The sequence below is a fragment of the Drosophila ananassae genome, chromosome XL (assembly GCF_017639315.1).
Source record: "Drosophila ananassae strain 14024-0371.13 chromosome XL, ASM1763931v2, whole genome shotgun sequence".
In the NCBI taxonomy this organism is placed as follows: Eukaryota; Metazoa; Arthropoda; class Insecta; order Diptera; family Drosophilidae; genus Drosophila; species Drosophila ananassae.
Window position 1 is genome coordinate 13,701,038 of NC_057931.1, and position 23,270 is coordinate 13,724,307.

The following is a 23,270-nucleotide window of genomic DNA, read 5'->3' on the forward strand; positions in this document are numbered from 1 at the left end:
GGCGGATGCGAACAAGGTCAAGCACTGGACAAAAAAGGGGCCTTTTCCCCAAGAATCCTTTATTTATAATTAAGTTTTAATTTTGAAAAAAAATTGAATAATTATTTTTATGATTTTCGGAAAACTTTTATAAAAATTGTATTAAATTTTGGGTTCGGCCTTAGGACTTTTTTAGTTTTCATAAAATGAAAATGAATAAAGAATTGTTTAAATTTAAGTTGTTTTTTCTCAAAAACTATTAATTTAGATATTTTTAAAAATATTTTAAATGATTAACTTTTCTTTTTTTAAACCTAAAAATCACAAACTTTCTTAGAACCTTGCCTGGAACTTGCTTGGAAAATAGTTCATATTAGAAGAAATATTTTATCTTTTTAAAAAAAAAAAAAAATTTTTTTTAGAGTGCATTTGTCCTTGATGTTGCCGCCACCAGCACTAACTTGGCGCTTTGTCCTCCTGACGGCTTTAGGGATATTTCACAATATTGTTACTGCCACCTGGCAGGTGTCCTGCACTTGTTGCGGTTTGCGACTGTTGCTGCTGCTTTGAGTTGCTGCTGGCTTGTGTTGCTGCTGCTACTGATGCTGTTGCAACACCCGCTCCTCCCGCAGAAGTTAGACCCGTGCCGGCTCCCGGATGATACAAATGGGTGCCATAATGCACCGCTCCCGGATGGCTGAAATACGGAATAATGGCCGGCGAGGCTGCGGTCATTCCGGAGCCGTGTACGGCCAGAGGCACGGAAACCGGCATGGGCACAGGTCCGGGTGCACTTACGGCTGGTGGGGCGGGAGTGGGTCCGGCCAGGTACTGCGAGGAACCAGTCGACTTGCTGGGACCTTCTTCGTCGGATACATAGGCGGGGGGGTTGCGACCATGGGCCAGGGGGTGGTGGTGGTGGTACAACGGCAGGGCCTGGTAATGGTGGTAGTGGTGGATCGGCGGACCGGGGTTGCTGGGGGAGAGTGCCACCACATGGAGGGGCGCCACCGGCTCCCGGCCCGGATTGTTGTTGCCGAAGCGTGGCAGGATGGCGAATTGATGTTGCTGCTGCTTCTGCTGCTCGATGGCGGCGGGCGCCTGCACGTAAATGGGATTATAGTGCACGAGGGGCAGGTGGTGGTGGCGCGCTGCCGTTGCCGATGCCGATGCAACTCCCTCGGCAGTTGTTGCAGCGCCCGTTGCCGTGGCGACTCCTGTTGCCGCCGATGTAGCTGCCACTGTTGCCGTTGTCGAGCTGGTGGTTGAGGTTGTCGGTGCTGTTGGTGTTGCCGATGAGTACTTGTGTTGCTGCGGCTGCTTCAGGCGCTGCTGCTGCTGCTGCAGCGGATATGCTGTAAGTGGCAACAACAAAAAGGGTTACACATGCTGCCTCCCTCTAGGGCTTAAAAACTGCGCTAATTTGCCGACTTAATTGGCGGCAATTAAGCCAATAAGTGCAAACATAAATATAAATCCCATCACTCACCATACAGGGAACTTGTGGCCGGCTGCTCCGCGTAGATAGTCGGCGACTGCGTCTGCGGCTGCTGCAGAAAGATGCGTTGCAACTGCAACTGCGGTTGCTGCTGGTGCTGTGGGTGCTGCACTTGCGAGGCCAGGGGCTGGAAAATGAGCTGCGTGGGCTGGTAGGCGGCGGCCGGGGGCTGGGGCTTCGCGTAAATGGCCTGGAGGTGCTGCTGCTGGTGGTGTTGCTGCAACTGCTGGGCGGCGGCCAGCAGGATGCTGGTGGGTATTTGCAGATACTGCTGGTGCGGCGGACCAGCTGGGGGTGCCGGAGCACTTGCCGCATCCGATTGGTAGTAAGGACGGCCCAGAGGACCCAGGAGCTGCACCGCCGGATGCCGCACTGCGGGGGCCGACGGAGAGGGCGGCGGTGCTGCACTCGAAGTTGTTGTTGTGGTGGTGCTTGCTGTTGCCGTTGGAGGCGCCAAAAAGAGTTGCTGCTGCTGCTGTTGCATCTGGCGCATGTACGACAGTGGGATGGCGATTATGTACTGGATACGCTGTTGCTGCTGGTACTTGGGCGACTGCTGCTGCTGCTGCTGCTTGTGGCTTAGCTGCGGTCCCGCACGCTCGTAAGTGGCGCCACTTGCGGTGGCAGGCTCTGCCTGCTCCACGTCCCCGTAATTGAAAATCTGCGGCGGGTGCGGGGGGGCGTGTGTGTGTTGCAGGGGGTGGGGGTGGGGCGGCGCACTCGATGACTTAATGGCCGTTGGACGCTGATAAAGCGCCACTTGCGGCGGCACGGCGAAGCTGAAGCGATGCGTGGGCGAGGGTGCCGATGGTGGCGCCCCCTGCTGGGCGTATTTGGGGCCAACAAAGCGGAGGGCGGAGTGTCCGTTGTCCGGTCGGTCGTAGTAGGTCTACATCGAAAGAAATGTATGTGTTTTTCAAATGAAATATATCCTATGAATAACCTATTTTATAGTTGGATGTCTTGGTTTTATTTTTTTTTTTATTATTTTTTACTATAGATTTTTTTTCTGTGTACTTATCAAGTATGCTGAAGTGTCCTGAGGTAAGTGGGTGGTAATTAAAAGGGAGTGTCGTACCTGGGGAGCCGCCTCGGCCGCCGTGTAGCGGATTGTGGTTGGTCCGAAGATGGGGGTTCGTGTCTCCGCTGTGGCGGCCTCAAAGTAACCGCTGGAAGGATAAAGCGGCCGGAAGGGAGAGTCCTTGGGAGTAGGACCAATGAAAATGCCCCCTGGAAATTGCAAAACATAAATTTATAAGTCAAAATGTTTTAGTTATTTTTAAAATTAAAATTTTAAGCAGAGTATAGTCTCTTAAATCTTAAAAACTAAATCTTACCTGTCTGATCCGAAGAGTCCCGCTTCTCCGTCTTACTCTTGGAGTCCTCCGAAGGACTCGGTGTTAACTTTGTTGTGGCAACAGCAGCGTCGACTTTCTCCGTCGACTTTGTGGCAACTGCCTCGAGGTCCTCCCCACTCGCCAGGCCAATCAAGAGGCAGGCCAGCGTGGCGAACAAAACCTTGGAAACAGGATAAACAGGATTAAAGATAGGATTAAAAATTTCAAAAACAATTACAATTTAAGCGACAAACAGAAATCATCTCGATTATTGGTCTTTTTTGCCGAAGTGCGCCAGTTAATTAAAAATATTTGCACTGTAATTCATAATTATGATTTAATTAAATTGATTTGCAAATGCAATTACGGTGCTGCCATTAAACCATTCGGGCGAATGCAAACATTATTTTTATGTTTTCCGAATTGCAGTGCACACAATTAATAACTAATACTCGTAATTATGACGACTCCGTGGACAATGAACCTGCCGCCAAAGGTAATTATCAATTATAATGCCTATCTGCCAGCGAGTCCCAGGGGCTTTGCCGTTGTTGTCGATTGTTTTTGCTGGGGTTTATGCTAATCCCCCTTCACGGATATTTATTCATATGCCGTAAATCTGATCTGATCAGGTTTACGGGGCTTGTGGCTAGTGGAGGCTAGCTAGTGGGGGCTGTGTCCCCCATTTGTTCTGAGTGATGGCCCTTGCAGGCTCCTCCTATCTGCGATGGCATAAATATTCTCCGAGGATGTTGTTTTGGCAAGGGTTTTGGCATCCCCGACATATCCTGGTTTATGTTTGTACTACTCTTGTGCTTCGGAGTTACAATTGAAGTGTTTTAGGGCACTTGTATTCATAAAATAGTTGTTAATGGGTTTCTCACCATCAGGGTTTTATTTTATTTAATTTCATATTTTTCTGCCATTTCGGTTTAAATATGAGTTAAGAACTTTAATAAGAAGTTGTTTAAAGAACTCACTTCAAACTAAAGCAAAGACATTTATTTTCGATAAAAATACTATCTTCGTTAATTAAATATGATTCTATTGGAAACTTATTCCAGAAAAGATTATTCCATTTTATTATGTTTATGAAATGATAAAATAATTTGTAAGGAAATATACAGATAATACTATAGTATTTTATTAAAGATATTTTCTTAATATTTAACCAAATCTTGTACAAACTTATGTGAAGAAAATACAAAAATTTAGAAATGTTGCTTCGTAATTTTCGGTTTAATTTAAAATGGACATGAATGGACATTTTTTTATATAAATAATGAATCTTGATGAAAAATAATCAAAAAAAAAATGAAGCCTAAGATGTAAACTGCCAAGATAGGTTTTCTTTATTTTTTAATAAAAATTAACAAAAAAATTTTTAAAAAATTGAATATATTAAGTAAAATATTTTTTGACACTTATTTTCAACCAAAATATAGTGAAACAATTTTAAAATAGTATAAATCAAATCCTCTCTTTATATTTCTTTAAAAACAAACTACACCCCAACAATATCCTAATTAATTTAAACAGACTGCGTTTATAAAATGAATAAATTATAAAATAACAAAAGCCCGATATCGGAGGCAGTTATGGTATATATTTTTTAAACACCACTCGATGCAGTACTTTATTCAACAATTTATTTCCCTTCGCTGGAGCGGCAATCGAGTGGAAATAATCAAAACAGTGGCGATTCATATCATTATCAATATTTGATGGCCGACCCTCGGCGAGTTTGATTTCAGTTTGTGTGATTTTAATCCCATTTTGCATTATTCACCCGTATGGAAGACATTATTCCAGCGCCAGTTGCTGCCTTTTTATTTATTTAGGCCAGTATATGTACGGTCGGGCGTATATATATGGTAAATAATATATATTTAATTTATTTGCTTGTGTGTATGCACTTTTCCGTTTTAATTTGGTTTCCGTCTGTCACTCAATTAAAATTCGCTCCATGGGGCGAACGAACAAAAAAAAAATAACCAAAAAAATGGGAATTTGGAAACTAAAAACAAGTAAGTTTCATAAACACTTTTCACGCAGTTATTTGTTTAATGGAAACGAATGTTAGTTTATACTGTTGCGGTTAAAACAGCAAACAAGTCGCAGGGAGTCGCGCGGAAGTCGCGCGCGCGTTTTAAATCGCTAACTCGCGTGTTCGCTAACAAAGTGAGAGTGAAATGGTATCGGCGGCTTGGCAGCGTTTTATACTCGATGCTGGCCACTTGCCACTTGCAACTTGCAACTTACCACTGGCTCGGAAACATGCAGGCTTATAGCGCAAATTGCAAAGCCATCGCCAAAGCCGACTTGCCACCGTTGGGGGCAAGCACCTTGTGGTGTCGCCGCGATCAGTCTGTTGCCATTTGTGGAGCACAATCACGGCCATTACCCGATTGCAACAAGATGCTATTCCGATTCCGATTCAGATTCCCATCCACCGTCCATTGCCCTGGTCACTATTCAGTTGCATCATCCCGTCCGTGGCGTGCGAGTCTCGGGTGGCGCCCCAAAAGGTCTCTAAATTTTTACTTCAATTTAGTTTTATTTGGTATTCGGTCAGCATCATTGCGGAAAGAGTGGCTATCTGCTTGGTGTCTGTAATTGCGCATTTAGAGTTAATTTGTTGCTTAATTAAGGCTAAATATTTGCAATTGCTTTGTGGCAAAAATTTGAGGCATTCATAAATTGTTTAATTGTTTTAAGCGTCGCTTTTTGTGGCTATTCTGTTGCAAGGAGATTTATTAGAAACACAAATAACAATAATAAAACATAGTTTATTGTCGCAATAAGTACATATTTATTTTTTTAGGTTTTTCTGTCGGATCGATTCTCGGGTATATGCTACCCGGTACTTGGATGCATTTTGTCGTTAAATTAAATTGATTTTTAGGCTTTAATATGAGGTTTTGATTTATATGGCTGACTATCATATAAAGCTTTAAAACAGCTTTAAAATAATAATACTATATAATACAATTTTAGAGTACAATTTAAGGCAATGAAAACTAATTTCTATTCTATGTGACATCACTTATTTATTACTCTTAGACTTCTCTTTTGAATGTTATTAATAGTTAATGTATCATTTTAATTTATTTAATGGTTTATTTATTTACTTTATTTATTTTAGTCAATATATGGAACGAATTATAAATTCTAAATAGTATTTTAATAATGGTACTCGGTACTTAAGCACAGCTCTTGTTGCATACCCTTAGGCTCCCTTGTTTTTTTTTTTAACAGCCTTTAATAAATTTCTACAGAGAACAATTTTAATAAAAACGAGCAAGGAGTGTGCTTTTGACTATTATTTCGCAAAAAAAAGGGTTAAAAATGTTTTAAAAGAATAATAATAAGAAGCCAGCTTTTTTTGAACCCATTTTAGGTGCAATATCGATAACACTTTGAAAGGGCTCTTCTGGGGCTCAATTAAATTTCCACTAATTCTCCACATTACTACTAATGGTCGTTTGCCACTCACGGGATTAACTTGGCACTCATCAGGAGTTTTTATTCGCATCATAGGGCTGCCTGGCAACCCTGGTCCTGGCGGTCTAGACTCTACGCTTCAGGTCCCCTGGTTTTTGGCCATTTACGTTGAACGCTGAACGAAGCGTTTACAACGGACGATGATTTTACGAGCACTCCTAATAAAATCAAGTGGCTTTCCGTAAAACTTAACTGTTACTTTGGCAATAACAACATGCAACAACAGCCACAGCAGCAACAACAATTGACTGACACTCTACACTGCCACAAAAAAGGGCGATGGCGATGGCGATGGCGATGGAACCTGCAACTTTTACCTTCTGGCATAGGAGAAAGAGGGCCATGTTGTGTCAAATAAAAGTCTCCAATTTGCACAAGGATATAAGGATATAAAGGTTTGTGTGGTTGTGTGTGTAAAGGACCCAGCCCCCCACCCCTCCCCCTTCGAATGTAGTTAAAAGTCGGCACACCCCCTTTTGGCCCGAAAAGTCTGGTAACATCCATTTAATTGTTCTTCCAAGAGAAATGTCGAACGGACAGGAAAGTGTTATAATTAGTAATGCCAGTGGTGCTGTTTGGGTGCTTTGAAAAGTGGGTGGTGCTTGGCTTAGTGGTTGGTTAGGTAGCTGGGTGGTTGAGTGGCTAGGTGGTTGGGTGGCTAGGTGGTTGGGTGGATGTTGGCAAGAAGATGGGGCTTTCACATGCATGGTTAGTTCTCGTTTAGCAAGTTTGTTGGTTCGAAATGTTTTCCCAGATTCAAAGCCAATGCAAAGTGATGTGGTCTGGCTATTAGACATGGGGAGGGCCATTCATTCCCTCCCTCCGTGGCGTATTTATTAGCAAATATTTGAACAAAAAGTTACATTTACATAAAATTCAAGTTATCATGAAAGTGTAAATTTTTCCAAATATTTGAAAGCGTTTCCAGGGGGTTCTATTGGCCAGGAAAATGGAGAAAGCTTTCAATTCAAAATTGTATATATTCTTTCTCTTTAAAATATCTTAAATGTCAATAAAAGTGTGAGAAGCAGTGCTTTAAAAGTCTAAAGAGTGTGTGATTAAGATATTATACGGTTTTCTTTTTAGAAAATGTTTTCTATATCATAAAAGTCTAATCTTGGCTAACCAAGGCGGAATTAAACTCAAACGAATCGAAAGTTTAATCAAATATGTCATTCATAGTACAATTCTGAATAAATTAAAGTCAATTATTATTTATATTATTATTTATTTATAAAGTTCTAGTCAATAATTATAATTTAATAAATTCCTTTAAAATTCGCTTCTTAAACGTACAAAAACTGAAGCTAATCACCCCAATTAATGGCTTGTATTTTTTCTTCTCATTTTCTCCTTTGATTAATCATGTAGCCAGTTAGTTAAAAAAATCACATATTTAAAAAAAAATAAGGAAATTTAAAACCGTAAAATATTCATGGGAAAATGAGTGTAATCGAATTGCAGTGAAAAAAGCCAAACTAATCGAATCGCAGAGCAACAAAACCAATTTGCTGCCACGAATAATTGCATCAGTTCCATAATGAAATATTTTAATTTGATGCCTGCGTCGGAATACGCACCAAATTATAGACAAAGTTCTGGGTGTGTGGCGCCACCTACGTGCCCAACTATAGGTGGTGCAACAGAAGCCGAACATTTCGAGCCTATCGGATAACAAATTGCGATTGTGTCCACAGTCTGTCATTTCGCAAAAGGGGGACTCTGCGTAATTTATGCGCCGAAAGGCTAATTAGGAGGCCAGGGGTGTGCATTGGGGCGGTGGGCGTTGTTTCCAACTGGAGGGGAGGGGCGTGGCCAGGAAACAGCGATGCGTTGGGAAACGGACTCTCTTATGCAAGAGGCAAAAAATCAACAAAAATAAAACCAATACCAATCCCAATACGAGCTCGCAATCGAAACTAAATCAGTGCGGCGGGAAAAACCTGTTTCAATTTGCAGAAGGAAGCGTACAATATCTCTTTCAATATTTTTTACGCGTTTTTGGATACCCTTTCTTTAGAGTACTGCGTTTACTTCCTGTCCTATATACACATTATCTAAATTGATGTACATATTATGTATGAGATGTCTCAGAAATAAATAATATCTTTTGCCAATGAGTTTTTCAGTTTTCTGTCTTTGAATAAAATTGCATTTTCTAATGAAATCTTGACTATTTTTCCTCTTTTTCGACTGTCCTTTGGATTTTTTCTAGACCAACTAGTGTCTTAGCTGAAAATCTTTTTCCAATATAAGTACATTCTATCGTTTAATCTCAGGACTAATTTTTCTTTTAAACTTTTTTTTTTATCCCTTTAATAACATTTGGATAGTTTCATACATATTCTAAGAATGTAAACTCCTGTAGGTTGTTCAATGGTACCCTCTTAAAGAGTATCCAAGCTTCGACTATACCCCTTTTCCGTCCATCCACACTTGTTTTTGTTTTTTCTCGGCCAGCGCCAATTATTGTCACGGAAATGCACCTCGGGCTGTCGGCATTTTGGGTGAAATACTCGTCCATCAGAGGCCCCCAACCAGGTGGGGATCCCGTCCTTGTCCGCTCTTCCTGCCCCCCTCCCCCGGACATCTGAACTGGTTCGGATGCACTCACTCCTCCTGGACAAGTGCACTACTAGCCTTCTTGGTCGAAACACAGAAAACTAATAATTGCTACCCTATTATTGAGTCACGAGTGCACTCGAATGGCTGTGGGGCTCGCCAATTTTCGAGACTACAAGCTGGCTATTTTGCAGCGACAAAATCACACTTATTACCTTGAAATATTTAGTTGGTCAGTAATGAAATATATATAATACTAGAAATAGGCCTTTTGAAAAAAGAAATTATGGTCCTGGGGCTATCATTTCAATAGATTTTTAATCAAGAAATTATTAGTTTATTTCAAAAATTGAGAATTAAACTCAAGTTAGTTTTGAAATAAGACAGAATTCCGATTTGAGGAGAGGTGATCTCAAGAGGAAGGAGATTTTACGAACTGTTAAGGATGATACTTAAAATAGAAATAAAAAAATATAAATCTTAAATAATAATATTTTATAACCAGGAAAAGCTTATATTTCTGCTTAAAAGTTTTCATTTTCAAATTACATATATTGCAACTGCAATATGTATTTTTTCAACTCATTATGTATACATACATAGTAGTATATTATATAAGTTGGATTAATGAGATATTAGATTAGATTACATCTAATAAATAAATAAAATTTTAGATAACAGTGTTTCTCCTATTTTGGAAACTTGATAAAAAATGAAGGCATTCATTTTAAAAAATTTAAACGCAAACTGATGAGAAATTTGTTAAAACTATACATAAGATTTATATATATTATTTATTAGATAGGTAAATATTAATTAATTAAATACTTAACAAATTAGCTTTATTTTTAAACAAAATTAAAAATATAAAATTGGAATTAAACTATAATAAGTACAATAGTAAATATTGTAGAATTAAATTTCTATAGAAAAATTAAGTTTTTTAAAGCAAATCCCTCAAATAAACACTCTTGTTCGTAATGATGATTGATTTTATCATTAAACTTGGCAGTAACTTAGTAACCCCTTATTACTCATACGCCCTGTGACTCTGCATTTTTCCTTATTGTCTTAAAACGGCTCTGATCCTCTGAATTTGAATATATTTTTTGTGATGGCCAAAACGCAACCAGAGAGCGACTATCTTGCAATTTGCCATTTCTGTTTGAAAAAACAAACGCGATTGCATTTTGTGAGTTGTGGGTTGCCGTTATTGGCTTCCTATATGTCTTTCGGCCCGAGCTCTGATGTGGCCCGGAGGGGGCTGGTGTTTTAGCCAGCTTGTTGCTCGCTGGAGGGGAGGGGGGCAAGGCGCTGCCGCCTCTGGCCGGATTTAAAGTGGTTGTCAACGCAACTGAGCCGGGCCAAAAACTAAGCCCCAGCCATCCAAACCAGATTGCGTGCCACCATATCTTCGGGCCAGCCCCTCCCCCTCTCCATTGCGAACATGCGCCCCTCTTCCGACCAGATCCCCCCCTCAACGCTTTCGTCTCCCCTCATCCCCTCACTTAGCAGTTAAAAGCAAAATTATTCATTACAATTTCCGCGCAGGCGAAAAATAAAAAAAAACGCACACCAGGGGGAAAAGTGTAGGAAGGAGTGGGGCGGTGAGGTGAGGTGAGGTGGGGGGGAAAAGTTTTCCATGGAAATGCTTCAAATGCTCATTTGAATCTGCCAAGTAATTTGGCTTGCGGTTAACGGGCATGAGGCTAGGGGCGTAGGGCTGCTGGGAGGGGGCGTTGTGGAAACGCTCTCGCGTTTTCGGCGCTGTTTTAAACGCGCCGCGCTCGCAGCAATTGACTTTGAATAAGTTTATGCATTGAAACGATGCCAATTTCTCCTTTCGGCTTGTTTAGCTGTCTAACTGTGGCTGTGGCTGTGACAGTGGCCTCACATCGTTCGGGCCTGGTTAGCGCTGTTGGCCCAAAAACCACTGAGAAAAAATGGAGTTTAAAGTGAGAAGTACTAATAAGTATTTAATAAGATACTTGTAGAAAGATATAAAATATATATTAAACAGACATAAGTAGATATAGTAGAGGTATAAGTAGGTAAAATAAATACTATAATATTAAGTCTATATAATTCGATATTTTCATAGCTAATCAGACTATTTAGATTATTAGAGAATAAGAATATATATTTTACCATTCTATATATTAAATATACATTTTAATGTAAGTAATCAAAGCAAAAATATTGCCTATTTATAAAAAAAAATATTTTTTTTAAATCTAAAAGTTAAATACATATGATGAGTTAAAATTTGGTCTAAAATGTGTTTGTTTAAAAGGCTATACAAAAATTTTATAAATTTAGGTATAATATTATATAATATTAAAATTATTAAAAGTATATACTCTGTAAGAAATTTTCAACAGAAGAGTAATGTATTAATACTTTAATACACTATTTAAAATAATAAATGAGTTTTAATGAACTCAAATACAAATTTAAATGAAAACTTTATAGTCTTGAATCTACTCTACTTTTCATGGTTTTCAATACCCCCTGCAGTGATTTCTCTCAGTGCACTGGAATGTCAAACTTTGTTCTTATTGTTATTTGGCAAATTTTAGGATTCTTTTTGCTTACGCAGCTTATCATGCATTCCGTGGGTTACATTGTGTCCTTGGCCACTTGTTGTCACTCCCTCTTGGCCAACACCCCACTGTTGCCACTGCTCCTCCCTCCCTCCCTCCACTTGATCCCTTGACTTCTGAGCCAGGCCAGAAACTTTCTTTAATTTTAATCAAAAAACTTTTTGTTGTTGCTGGTCGTGGCCCGGCTCTTTGTGGGAGGCTGAATAAAAAAAGCGTTTAATTGGACAAGGGAATACACACTACAAACAATCAAGATACAAACAGCCAAACGAAAAAAAAAATAAAAATAGCGAGAAAAATTAACAACGAGAAGCGAAAAACTGCAAAATGTTTATGAAGAACGAAAATGAAAATAAGCTGACATCTAATTTAATCAGAAAGTAAGGCTTCGATTCCATTTTGGCCAGAATGCCAGGGGGCATGACACTTGCAATGGCCAAAAAGGCAATTGTCTGGCCACAAAATTGTTGTATTCATTTCAGGTTTTCAGTTTTCAGGATTTCTGGCATTTGTGGCATTTTTGACTAAAAACCAAACAGGCTGGCTGGCTGGCTGGCAGTTGAGAAAGCAAGTCGGAATAAATTGAAGGGCTTCTGCTGCGATTGGCACAATTGTTTGAATGGTTTGAATTTGGGCCAACTATCAGTTCACATTTCTATGCGCAATTTATATTGTTAATTAAAGAACAAAAGACTGGCATATTAATTTTATTTTGTGTGGGAAATGTATCTCTCCGATTGACATCCTGCAGGCGTAATTGTAAACTACAAAGGATCTGCCAAATTTACAAATTTCATATTTTATTTCACTTTCAGTTTCAGCTTCCGTTTCGGATTCTGATTCCGATTCGGTTTTAATTTAGTTAGCGTTTGGGAAACGCACTCAAGCGTTTCAAAAGGAGCCCCGCAACTAAGCCAATAAACAAAACAAACGAACAAATGAACAAACATGACATTTATCTTGGCATAAATCACAAAAACCTGCCACTGGCAGTCCTTTTCCCTGCAACCTTTTCGAATTAGAGCCGACTAGATCTGGAAACAAATCGCCAAGTGCACAGAGAAAAGGTTTCCCTAATAAACCCTCATAGTCACGCCCACTCTGGCATAGTCACTGCCCTCTGGCAGCTAAAAAAAAAAACAGAAACTCAGGACAAAATAAAAAGTATTCATTGGCCAGAAGCACAGGCGGCCAAAACAGAAAACAGCGAAAATGTTCACTCAAATGAAAATCTATTTAAATGCAATTGCTGGCCAAGCGTCGATTTGTTCACTGAATATTTTGTGGATGCATTCCACGGCGGTTGCTGACGGGGCCCGGCGGGTTAAGCAGGAGGGTCAAGCTGGGGCCAACAGGGCCAAGTAAACATTACCAAACCAGTTAGCAGATAGTATAATTTCCGCTATCGGCGTCTGTGTCCGGAGAACGACCAGGGCATGTTGGCTGCAGGACATTTTCGGTTCGGAGTGGAATGGAATCCGAGTGGAAACACTTTACACTGAACAAAGTTATAGACTAAAATTATGACCAGAGACTAGAAATAATTTAATCAAATTCTTAGGGATAAGTGGGCAGTATTTTTGTATAATTAAAGCTGAACAAGAGGATAATATATATCCATGCATACCTCCTTAAAAATAATTTATTAAGAATAAAATAAAATTTACATTTAAATTAGTTAAAAGTTACAGAAAATATATAAGACAGAGAACAATATCCAGAGTTAATATCCAGAATATAATATACTTGGTGCCAGTACCAGTACCAGTACCAGTACCAGCATACTCCATTTCACAATAGGAATATTAAAAGGTGGCTCTTGAATATTTATTAATTAAAAATATATTAAAAGTCAATGTACTTTTTGAAGTGCAGTGAAATAATGGCAATTGCAACGAGAGGTCCGTTCGAGGAGCCACGTTATGAATAAGTTAGCGAATTTGGACTGAGTGCCGGCAATTGAACAAAGCATTTCGGTCATTCCAGTTCAATTCTGTAAGCCGAAAGGATATAAAAGGCTACGGAACGACTTGCCTTGCACTCTCCCAGTGCGATTCCAGGCATTTTCGATCGCAATATTGAAACTATTTTTATGCATCGAAGAACAGCTTGCATTTTGTGGCTGCACTCGGTAGACCAAAAATAATTCTGTTTTTCTGAACAAACTATTTTGGTTTTTCTTCCAAAACAAAATAGTAGTAATGGGTATTACCGGCTGGCCATGGAGTTTTTATACCCTTGCAGAGGGTATTTTAATTTTGGTCAAAAGTGTGCAACGCAGTGAAGTATAATACTATAAAGTATATATATTCTTGATCAGAATCACCTCCTGAGTCGATATGAGCATGTCGGTCTGTCCGTCGGTTTCTACGCAAACTAGTCTCTCAGTTTTAAAGCTATCGTTGAAACTTTGCACACATCGTTCTCTTCCTTGCAGGTAGTATATAAGTCGGAACGGCCGGGATCGGTCGACTATATCCTATAGCTGCCATATAACTGATTGATCGGAGATGCCATAACTTTGGTGTTTTTTTAGTTAGAGGTTTTGGGACTTTCCACACATGTTATATTTGACCAAAATATCTTACGTACAAAATTTCATAAGGATCAGCCGACTATATCCTATAGCTGTCATAGAACGATCGGAATTGGCATAACTTTGTTGTTTTTAAGTTAGAAAGGTGGGACTTGGTACAGATTCTATTTTGTACAAAATAATCTGATTTGCCAAATTTCATAGGGATCAGCCGACTATATCCTATAGCTGCCATATAACTGAAGGATCGGAATTGGCATAACTTTGGTGTTTTTTTTCGCGCGGTTCCCACTGCATACGTACAGCCCACCTCCCGCCCAACCGACCGAGGGGCGCCTGCCGCATAACGTACGGCTCGAATCGCGGGAATAAATTCGAGTTAGTATAATGAGTATAGTATATAAGTTTAAATAGAAGGATTATAAAGAAAACGAGGAAGAATTAGTATGTTCTTGTAGGTAATTTAAAATGGAGGTTTTCAAATTTGACAGGGAAGAAAAAGAAATAATATTATACAGACCATTGTAGTTCGAACATAAAATCCTAAGGGGATCATGCTGTGCATATGTCGATCTACAATGGCTTAAGAATAAAGGACTAAAGTTTCTGGTCCTTCTATTCGGAACGTTAAACTGTAAGCGTGTTAGTAAGTGCTGGCTATCTACATCACCATTAATAAGGTTGTGTAGGAAAACGACACCCAGCATTGTTCTACGATTTTTTAGGGAGGGTAAGTTTATTAGTAGGAGTCTACTATTATACGAAGGTAGGTGAAGATTTGCGTCCCAGTTAAGTCCCCTAAGAGCAAATAATAAGAAGTTTTTTTGTACGGATTCTATGCGGTCTTGATGAACACCGTATTGGGGACACCAGACACATGAACCGTACTCCAGTATCGGGCGGACCAAGGATATAAATAAGCTTTTAGTAATGTAAGGGTCGTTAAATTCCTTAGCCCATCTTTTAATAAAACCGACAACACCTTTAGCCTTATTAACCATTGAAGAAATATGGTAAATTTAAGTTTTATATCTAAGAGGACACCAAGATCATTAACCTGAGTTAATTTTTCTAAGGCAATCCCAGAGAGATTGTACGAAGCCTGGTGAGGACTAGTACGATAAAAAGACATAAGTTTGCATTTTGATCCGTTAAGTACTAAGTCATTAGCTAAACACCATTTTTGAAAATTGTCAAGATCCGACTGGAGTCTGTTTTGGGCAGACGGGAACTTATATTGCAGACAAAGCTTAACATCGTCTGCGTACATTAGTACCAGCGCGTTCGTTATGGATGGGGGCAAGTCATTTATAAAAAGAGTGAATAGTAATGGGCCAAGATGGCTTCCTTGAGGGACACCAGATGTGGCACGGACTAAGCGGGAGTATTGATTTTTAAATAAGACTCTCTGTGTTCTTCCATTTAAATAGCTGGAGATCCACGTAATGAGGTCGGTTGAGAATCCCAAAAGATTTAGTTTACTCAACAAGAGTGAGTGATTAACTGAATCAAATGCTTTACTAAAGTCTGTGTAAATAACATCAGTTTGAAGTCCCTTTTGGAAGCCATCTAAAACAAAGGATGTCAACTCCAATAAATTAGTGGTGGTAGAGCGACGCTTAATGAAACCATGCTGACATGGAGAAATTATTGATGAGCATAGGTGTTGCAAATGAGGAGTTATTAATTTTTCGAATAACTTTGGAATCGCTGACAATTTTGAGATGCCTCTGTAGTTGGCAGCATCGGATTTTTTCCCCTTTTTGTGCAGAGGAATTATGAAAGATTCATTCCATTTAAAGGGGAAAATCGAAGATTCCAAAGATAAGTTAAATAGTTTTTGAAGAGGTTTGCACAGAGCCCTAGCACAGTATTTTAGCACACAGGCTGGTACTCCGTCGGGGCCTGGCGAATAAACTGGTTTTACCTTTTGAAGATCCAATAGTATATTGTTTTCAGAAAGAAATGGAACAAATATACTATTAGTTGGTTGAATGTTGTAAGCGTATGGCTGATCTGAAGTGTTAGGAGGCAAATAAGTTGTTTGGAAAAATTTTGCGAATAAATCCGCAATGGCCTGATCCGAAGTCGCTGATAAATTTTGATACGTAAGTAGGGAAAGAAAAGATACATGTTTACGCTTCGTGTTTACAAAGTTATAAAACTGCTTTGGATCCTGAGTGAACTGAACTTTTTAAGTTAGAAAGATGGTACAAATTCCATTTTGGGAAAAATAATCTGATTGCCAAATTTCATAGGGATCGGCCAACTATATCCAATAGCCGCCATATAACTGAACGATCGGAAATGGCACAACTGCAAGGGTATATCAACTTCGGCTCCGCCCGAAGTTAGCTTTCCTTTCATGTTTTATTCTAATATCTTTCTTTTTTTCTTTAATTAATTGGATTGAATAAGTGGATATATACCTCTTGGTTCCTGTTTCTAAAATTTTTATTTCTAATTCAAAATTCTAATTATTGTTATTTAATTAAATAATTGTGAATCAAATCATAAATTATTAAAAAGTTCTTACAAATTGGTAATGCCGAATGCCGAATGAATCGGCCCTTATTTAAATCCTTAGGGAAAACAGTTAATGATTGCCGGGCGATATATCACTTTTCCTAAAAAAAATTAAATTATGAACTATTGTAACAAGTTACTGTTTTCTTACATGAACTCTGTATTTTAGCCTCCATTTGTCAACTACTCCCGATTCGACCAAAAGAAATGTCAAATATTTGAGTATCTTCAATGAAGATGTACTACACAGATTTCAAGGCTTTGACATTTGACATTTTTTTCGATGGGATCTTAGTCGATATAAATATTTTAAAATATTAAAAGCCTACCGTGTTCAGCAAATAAAACATTCTATATAATTTAGGTCAAAGGTGTGCAAAACAGTGAAGGAGACATCTATTTATCAGCATCAACTCATGGGCCGATATACATAAGCACTATGCGTATTAGTCACTCATTTTTAAAACTATAGACCGTAACCTTTGAACACATTCTTCTTTCCTTGGAAAATCAGAGATCGCTGGACTATATCCTGTTATTGCGCGATGGAGAATTTAATAATTGGTGTGTTCCTAAAGATACAGGTTTCAGGTGTAAGAACCTACTGGTTACCATTTTACTAATCCGTTTTACGAAATTTCATAGGGACGGTTGATTATATCCTATAGGTGTTATAACCTGGACTGAGGTGATCAAACTTTCCAAACCTTTCTTGATTGTGCAGATAGAAGCTTGGAACTTTCAGATTCAGATAATACGAATTTGGTCTGGTACTTAAATTTCCATGAGGATCGCCCAACTATATCCCATATTTGTGATGTATATTTTACAATATAACTGCCTTTTAAGTGAAAAGCTATATAGGTTCTAGATTCTCCTTGAAATATACTAATTTTAGTTTAATTTTTTTATAAAAATGTATGGGTACTTAGATTAGGTGTATTAGAGAAGGATCATGAACTATGAATTATATGAAAATGATGAATTTTAGATATATTTATAGTATTCTTTTCCAAGATAATAATTTTTTATTTTTCCATGATATAATTTAATTTTGATTTTCTCAAAAAGTATATAAATTTTCGGTTATCAATACTTTTGAGAGAACTTCTCTAAGAAAATCGGAAAAATGAAATTTTGTTGCATAATTTTTGGCGCATTGGAATGGGCCACTGAACCTTGCCGGTCAAAATCGTCCGACTTGGCCGATTTGAACGATGATCATGAACTATGAATAGTATGAAAATAATGGGTTTTAGATATATTTTGTGTATTTGTTTTTCTCGTAGTTTATTTAATTATTATTTTAATTCCACACAGTAGTACCATATATGGTCTGATAACTCCTTTCATGCGTATCGTTGGCTGGAACGGCGAAACTAAACGCGGAAAAGTGGGAAATGCGATGCGAAGGCGACGTGGGAGCCCGTTTGTAATTGACGCCCCACAAAGAAAAGGGGCGAAAAATGAAGGCAGGAGGCAAGTGGGGTGGCAAGTGGGGCGGGAAATGCTTCTGGCAATTGGGCTGCTGCTCTGGCAAGCCGTGTAAACCAACCGCACACCCCGCCCCGCCAGCACACCGTCATGTTGCAGGCCCATCTCCCGAGAGGCAGTCAAGTGTGCAACACTTTGGGGGCATTCGCAGCATGCGCGGCGGCAACTTTGCATTTAACTTAGCTCTGCCCCCGTCCCGCCTATCCCCCTGGGCTTAATCTTTTTTTTTGTAATTTTTATTTTGAAATTTTCCATTTTTTGCGCAAAAGTTGAGTCGAGTTGAGTCGAGTCACTCACTCAGTCAGTTAAGTTTCCTGCCCCAGCAATTATATCATTTCCCCAATGCCAAGTGGCAGAGTCTCGTTTCATTCGTGCGTGAACGAATTTAAGCTAATTTGCACATTTTTCATTTTTTCACTTTTTTTTTGTATTTTTGTTGAAAAAAAGAAGCCCAGCTCTACATCTTTCACCGCCCGATTTATGTTCCTTTGAAATACCGCATTTTTCATTATATCCAAAATCTTGTTGCAATTGCCAACTGAAGCGTCGGGTTTCGCTTGTTTTTGACAGGAAAACGGAAGGAAGCGATACTCCCACGCAATATTTAAAAAAACACATATAATTAAGTGTTGATGGAGCAATATTATTAATTGCTCTAATAACTTTATTCGGGGGAATCGAATGCATTTTATGGCGTGATTCGTGTTTATATCCGATTATAAACGTTTAGTTTATAATGAAATTTGGGAAATAAGAGGAAATATACTAAAGATATTTTATTTCTATGGTTTTAAACACAAGGTTTATAGTTATTATAAATTTAAGAAAATCTACTTTAACTTTTTCTGTGACTCTGAAGATTTTTGTAATATGTGTATTGTATTGTTTTTTCAAAATTTACATCATTTTATATTGATAAATGTAAAATTTTTTAAGAACCTTCTCTAAGAAAATTTTTGGCGCATTGGAATATGCCACTGAACCTAGCCAGTAAGAAGAAAAAGAGTCAAAATCGAGTGGGAAATGGAAATGGGAATTATTTCTAATTTAAAAGAAAAATGTTAATTGATGAAGAAACTAAATAGATTAAAACATAGGAACCTTATTTTAAAAATAACGTATTTCCCTGAGAGACTCCCGAAAATAATTACAATTATCAAGCTGATTTTGGGCTTTGATTTTTAATTAATTCTCTCGTATCTCCAAGTGGCAGGAGTCATTATTTTCGTCCTTTACAAATTAGTCAAGTCCTTGCTCACTCAAATGCGAATCAGAATCTGTGACTACGCACACATGCACACGACACTCTGCCGCAGTCTGTGGCCTCCTCGCCGGCCAACGTGTGGTATGAGTAATGAGTTTCAAGCGAAACGCGACAAGGCAACAAAATAAATGAGCAACTGTTTGCGTTCATTTTCCCTCCAAAAAAAGAAGTATGAAGTAAAAATAAAGAATAAAGGGGGGAAGTGAAAGCGACGAGGCGGCTAAGTGGCAAAGGAAATCCCATCCCGTCCCAAATATGAAGGCAACTCCAACGGAAAACCTTTAAATGACCTAGAATTTCCATGAGTTTTTCCCTTAAAATATTAGCACAAAAAACTGCGCCAAAAACTCACTATGGACATGACCATAAATCAGGTATTTCACATGCTATTTTCCGCACACATTTCTTTCAATTCAAGAAAGAAAACATAATTTTATTTTCCACATTGTTTTCACAAAACCGGGAAAAATGGCAAAAATATTTGCCAGAATTTCACATTAAATGGTACTATTGCACTTTCTACACGTTCACTGTGGTGTTTCCTCTTCCATGGAATTCGGTCTCTATTTCATGAATTTGTATTTGGCATCAGAATTCAGAGGTTCATTTTATTAAAATATTTTTTACTTTCAAATCAAATATTTGCATGGGTATTCTCTGTACAGAAAGTTATATAAAAATTAATTATAAGTTAGCCAATAATAGCTTTGAAAAACTGGAAAGCTTAGCTTTTTCTGGACCAAAGTTATAATACCCTTGCAGTTTTTTTTACAAGTTCCATAAGGGTTACAAAGGCTTGAGAATGTGTCTCCCAACGCAGCCCAATACATGACAGAAATTTGGAAATATAAAATTTTGTATTTGTTATATATATTTATTTTCTTTACTTCTATCTATTGTATATAAAGATATATTTGAAAAAAATATTTATTATGTGGTATTTCGATCTGAAAAATGTTCAAACAGATATTCCTAGAAATATACAAATTATCAATACCGTACCGAAGTTTTATAAAAATATATATTTTTATTTAAAGTGTTTTTGCATTTGTTGTACAGATCAACTTAAGGATAATTTTCGACTGCCCAAGCTTGAGTTAATTGTCTTCCTTGTCGTCTCGGGATCGAAGCTTTCCAAGCTTCCCTAAGAACTTTCTCGAAGTTAATTCCGAAGATAATTCCGAAGTTAGAACCCGAATGATTTTGCTGCGATCAGCATGGAAATTTTGGCTAGCAATTGGAATGCCAAAAAGGGGAATCGCGGTGGCATGATTCCAGCGGATGTTTAGTCCAATATTGTTTTGCTGGTGCCGACCGAATAGGGGGAGTTTGTTTATGTTTATGATTGACTCAAGCTTGGCTTGCCGTTTGTGTTGTAGGTGCGAGTGTGGGGATAAGTGTGTAAGAGCTCGTGGGAACTCACTGCTCGTGGGAAGTGCAGAAATAATTGTTTATAATATTAATATAAAATATAAATAAATAAATAGATAAATAGATATAGATAGATAAATAAATAAAGAGATTTTTTTTTAATTATTATCTAGGCCTTTAAAGGTATGTTTATTAAATATATTTAATCGATAGAACATTCTGTTAACTTTTAGAATCAAAAGATACATACTTGCCTACCAAAATGTATATTTAATCTAAGACAAGACTTAGATAAAATATTTATATTTAATTATTCGCAGATATACATTTATGCTTAAATATTCTTAATTATAACAGACACCTGCTGTTTATTTAATTTTTGCGCAAACAGTACGGGGCAATTGTGAAGCTAAAATGGAGCCATTAAATTTGCAAAGCAAATGGAAAGTGCCAAAAACCCCGACATCCCCCGGGCTAATAAGTTACTTACCTGGACCTTTTGGAGTGTGGACTCCAGAATATATATTTTATAAATGTATATGTACTCCACCTCATCTAGGACCCATTTAGCGGCGTTTTAACACAATATTGCACTGAAAGTGGAGAACTTTTCGGCGAGGCCACAGGAAGTCAAAGTTCGAACGATAGATAGGAACAGGAAGTGGTGAGGGAACGGCGAGGGGAGACTTAATGGCAGGCACGTACACACACACACACACATACAGAGAGAGGGGCAGGACACTCGGTTGAAAGGGATCCTCCCTGGTAGGTCCTTTAATACACTTTCCTATTTGGCGCCTTCGCCTTTTTACATATTTAATGAAATTATTTTCAACAATTTATAATTGCCACGAGCAGTCAGCTCTTGGCCGGGAAACTGGCCATCCTTCGTCCTTCGCTCCCAAACTGCCCAACTCTCCATCGCCCCGCATCCCCCCTTTCTATTATATAGCACCCCATGATGTCCTTGGCAGCGTTTAGTTAAATGCGCCCCGGGGAGAATTTTGCCGGCAAACAAATTATTATAAAGATATACACGAAAATATGTATATGCCGGAATATGCAGGATCCTGGAACAGGATACAGGTAGCAGGACACAGCATCCAGTGTCCCTTGGCGGCAATTATATATGCGATGTGATGCGATTTGGCCACCGTTTCTGGCCATAGCGATAAACAATCTAACTAATAAGTTCCTGCATCTAATCAAACAGACTTCAAGGATATTAGCACAAGGACCAGAACTCATTGAGGTGGATTTAATTTTGGCGGCTTGAGAAAATGGGTGAAATATAACAAATTTTTAAGTGGAACTACTAGGGCTTAAGGACATAAACTTATATTTTCAAAAACAAGCTATTCAAAGGCTGAGCGATCAAGGACCATTTTCCTTCTCAGGCAAACAATATGATGGTAAAGACATTATTTACAAGCGGTATCTATGTATGTATATAAAAAATAAAATAATTAACATTCTTGTAAGTTTAAACCATTTTATTTACATAAAAATTTAATCTACATAAATATATAGTGTATTAAGAATTATTAAGAAGGGTCTGCTGCCAACAGAAAACGCTCGAGAAATCCTAGAGTTTGAAACCCTTGAAACCCCAGACTCCAGACAGATGCTTGCAGGGACTGCTGTTGTTTGAAGAAATGAAAGCCCTGTCCACGACTACCCTTTGCTGTGACTTTGCCCGAAACCCCTTTAATACGCAGTATTTAATGAAGCCTTTAATACGCAGTTGTCTAGCCGTTGAAATTTGACATATTTGCCAATGAAATCTTTGTGCACCGCAGTTAAGTTTCAGTTAACATGAAATAACCTAAAGATTGAACACGAAATAATAATTTCCTGATATTTGTTCATGTATAGCAGCAGTGCTGCTTCGAAATTAAATTTTATTTTTGAACAAAATATGCTTCGCGCGAGTCTCTAGGTGTTTTGAAACCGCGACACCAACAAGGTCCGACTGACAAAAAAGTGAAGTATATGTAATATGTAATTTATATGTAATTTTGTCCTTAAGTTTTAAAGACTACTTGTATAGGAAGAGAACCTTAACCCAATAAACACAATAGACGGACTCACGGACATGGTAATATCATCATCAACGTGAAGCATAATAGACAATTACCCATCAGCATCTATTGGATAACCTTTGTACTTTTGGCCACATATGGGGGGTATGTGTGTAAAATTGTTCGCATTTGCCTACCCGAACATAAATAGATCTATAAATAAATCATACTTTTCGATCTGGCTTAGAACCTTCTGGCTTCTGGCTGCTGGCTTGGCACGTAATTCACCAATTTGGCGAGTGTCTGAAAAAAGGCTTTTGAATTTTTAATTGGACAGGCTGGTCCTGGACGGGCAGGAGTGTTGTAATGATAACAATTTTGGTATCTCTGGCGGCAGGACCTTTTCGAGGCTGAGGGCTTGTCGGATGCTTATCATTTGACAGGATCCGGTAACCCTTATCAAAAGTGAGGGACGTCACATTATATTGAGCCAAAATCATTTTCCAAACACAGTGTGTGTGCCAGTGTAGTGCCAGTGTGTGTGCGAATGCCAAAAACAAACAAACAAAATCTAT

At 38.5% G+C, this 23,270-nt stretch overlaps 1 protein-coding gene across 1 annotated transcript; it reads right to left on the bottom strand.

Moving 5' to 3' along the window:
* Window positions 1–22: 22 nt before the first annotated feature.
* On the bottom strand, window positions 23–16,812 carry LOC6502944 (ataxin-2 homolog). Its single transcript, XM_032453075.2, has 7 exons — window positions 16,697–16,812; window positions 16,556–16,646; window positions 4,604–5,424; window positions 2,815–2,995; window positions 2,556–2,707; window positions 1,469–2,366; window positions 23–1,334 (listed from the first exon to the last, which is right to left on the bottom strand). The coding sequence occupies exons 3-7, from the start codon at window positions 4,616–4,618 to the stop codon at window positions 466–468; spliced, it is 2,115 nt and encodes a 704-aa protein (XP_032308966.1). The 5' UTR covers window positions 4,619–5,424; window positions 16,556–16,646; window positions 16,697–16,812; the 3' UTR covers window positions 23–465.
* Between the last annotated feature and the right edge of the window lie 6,458 nt (window positions 16,813–23,270).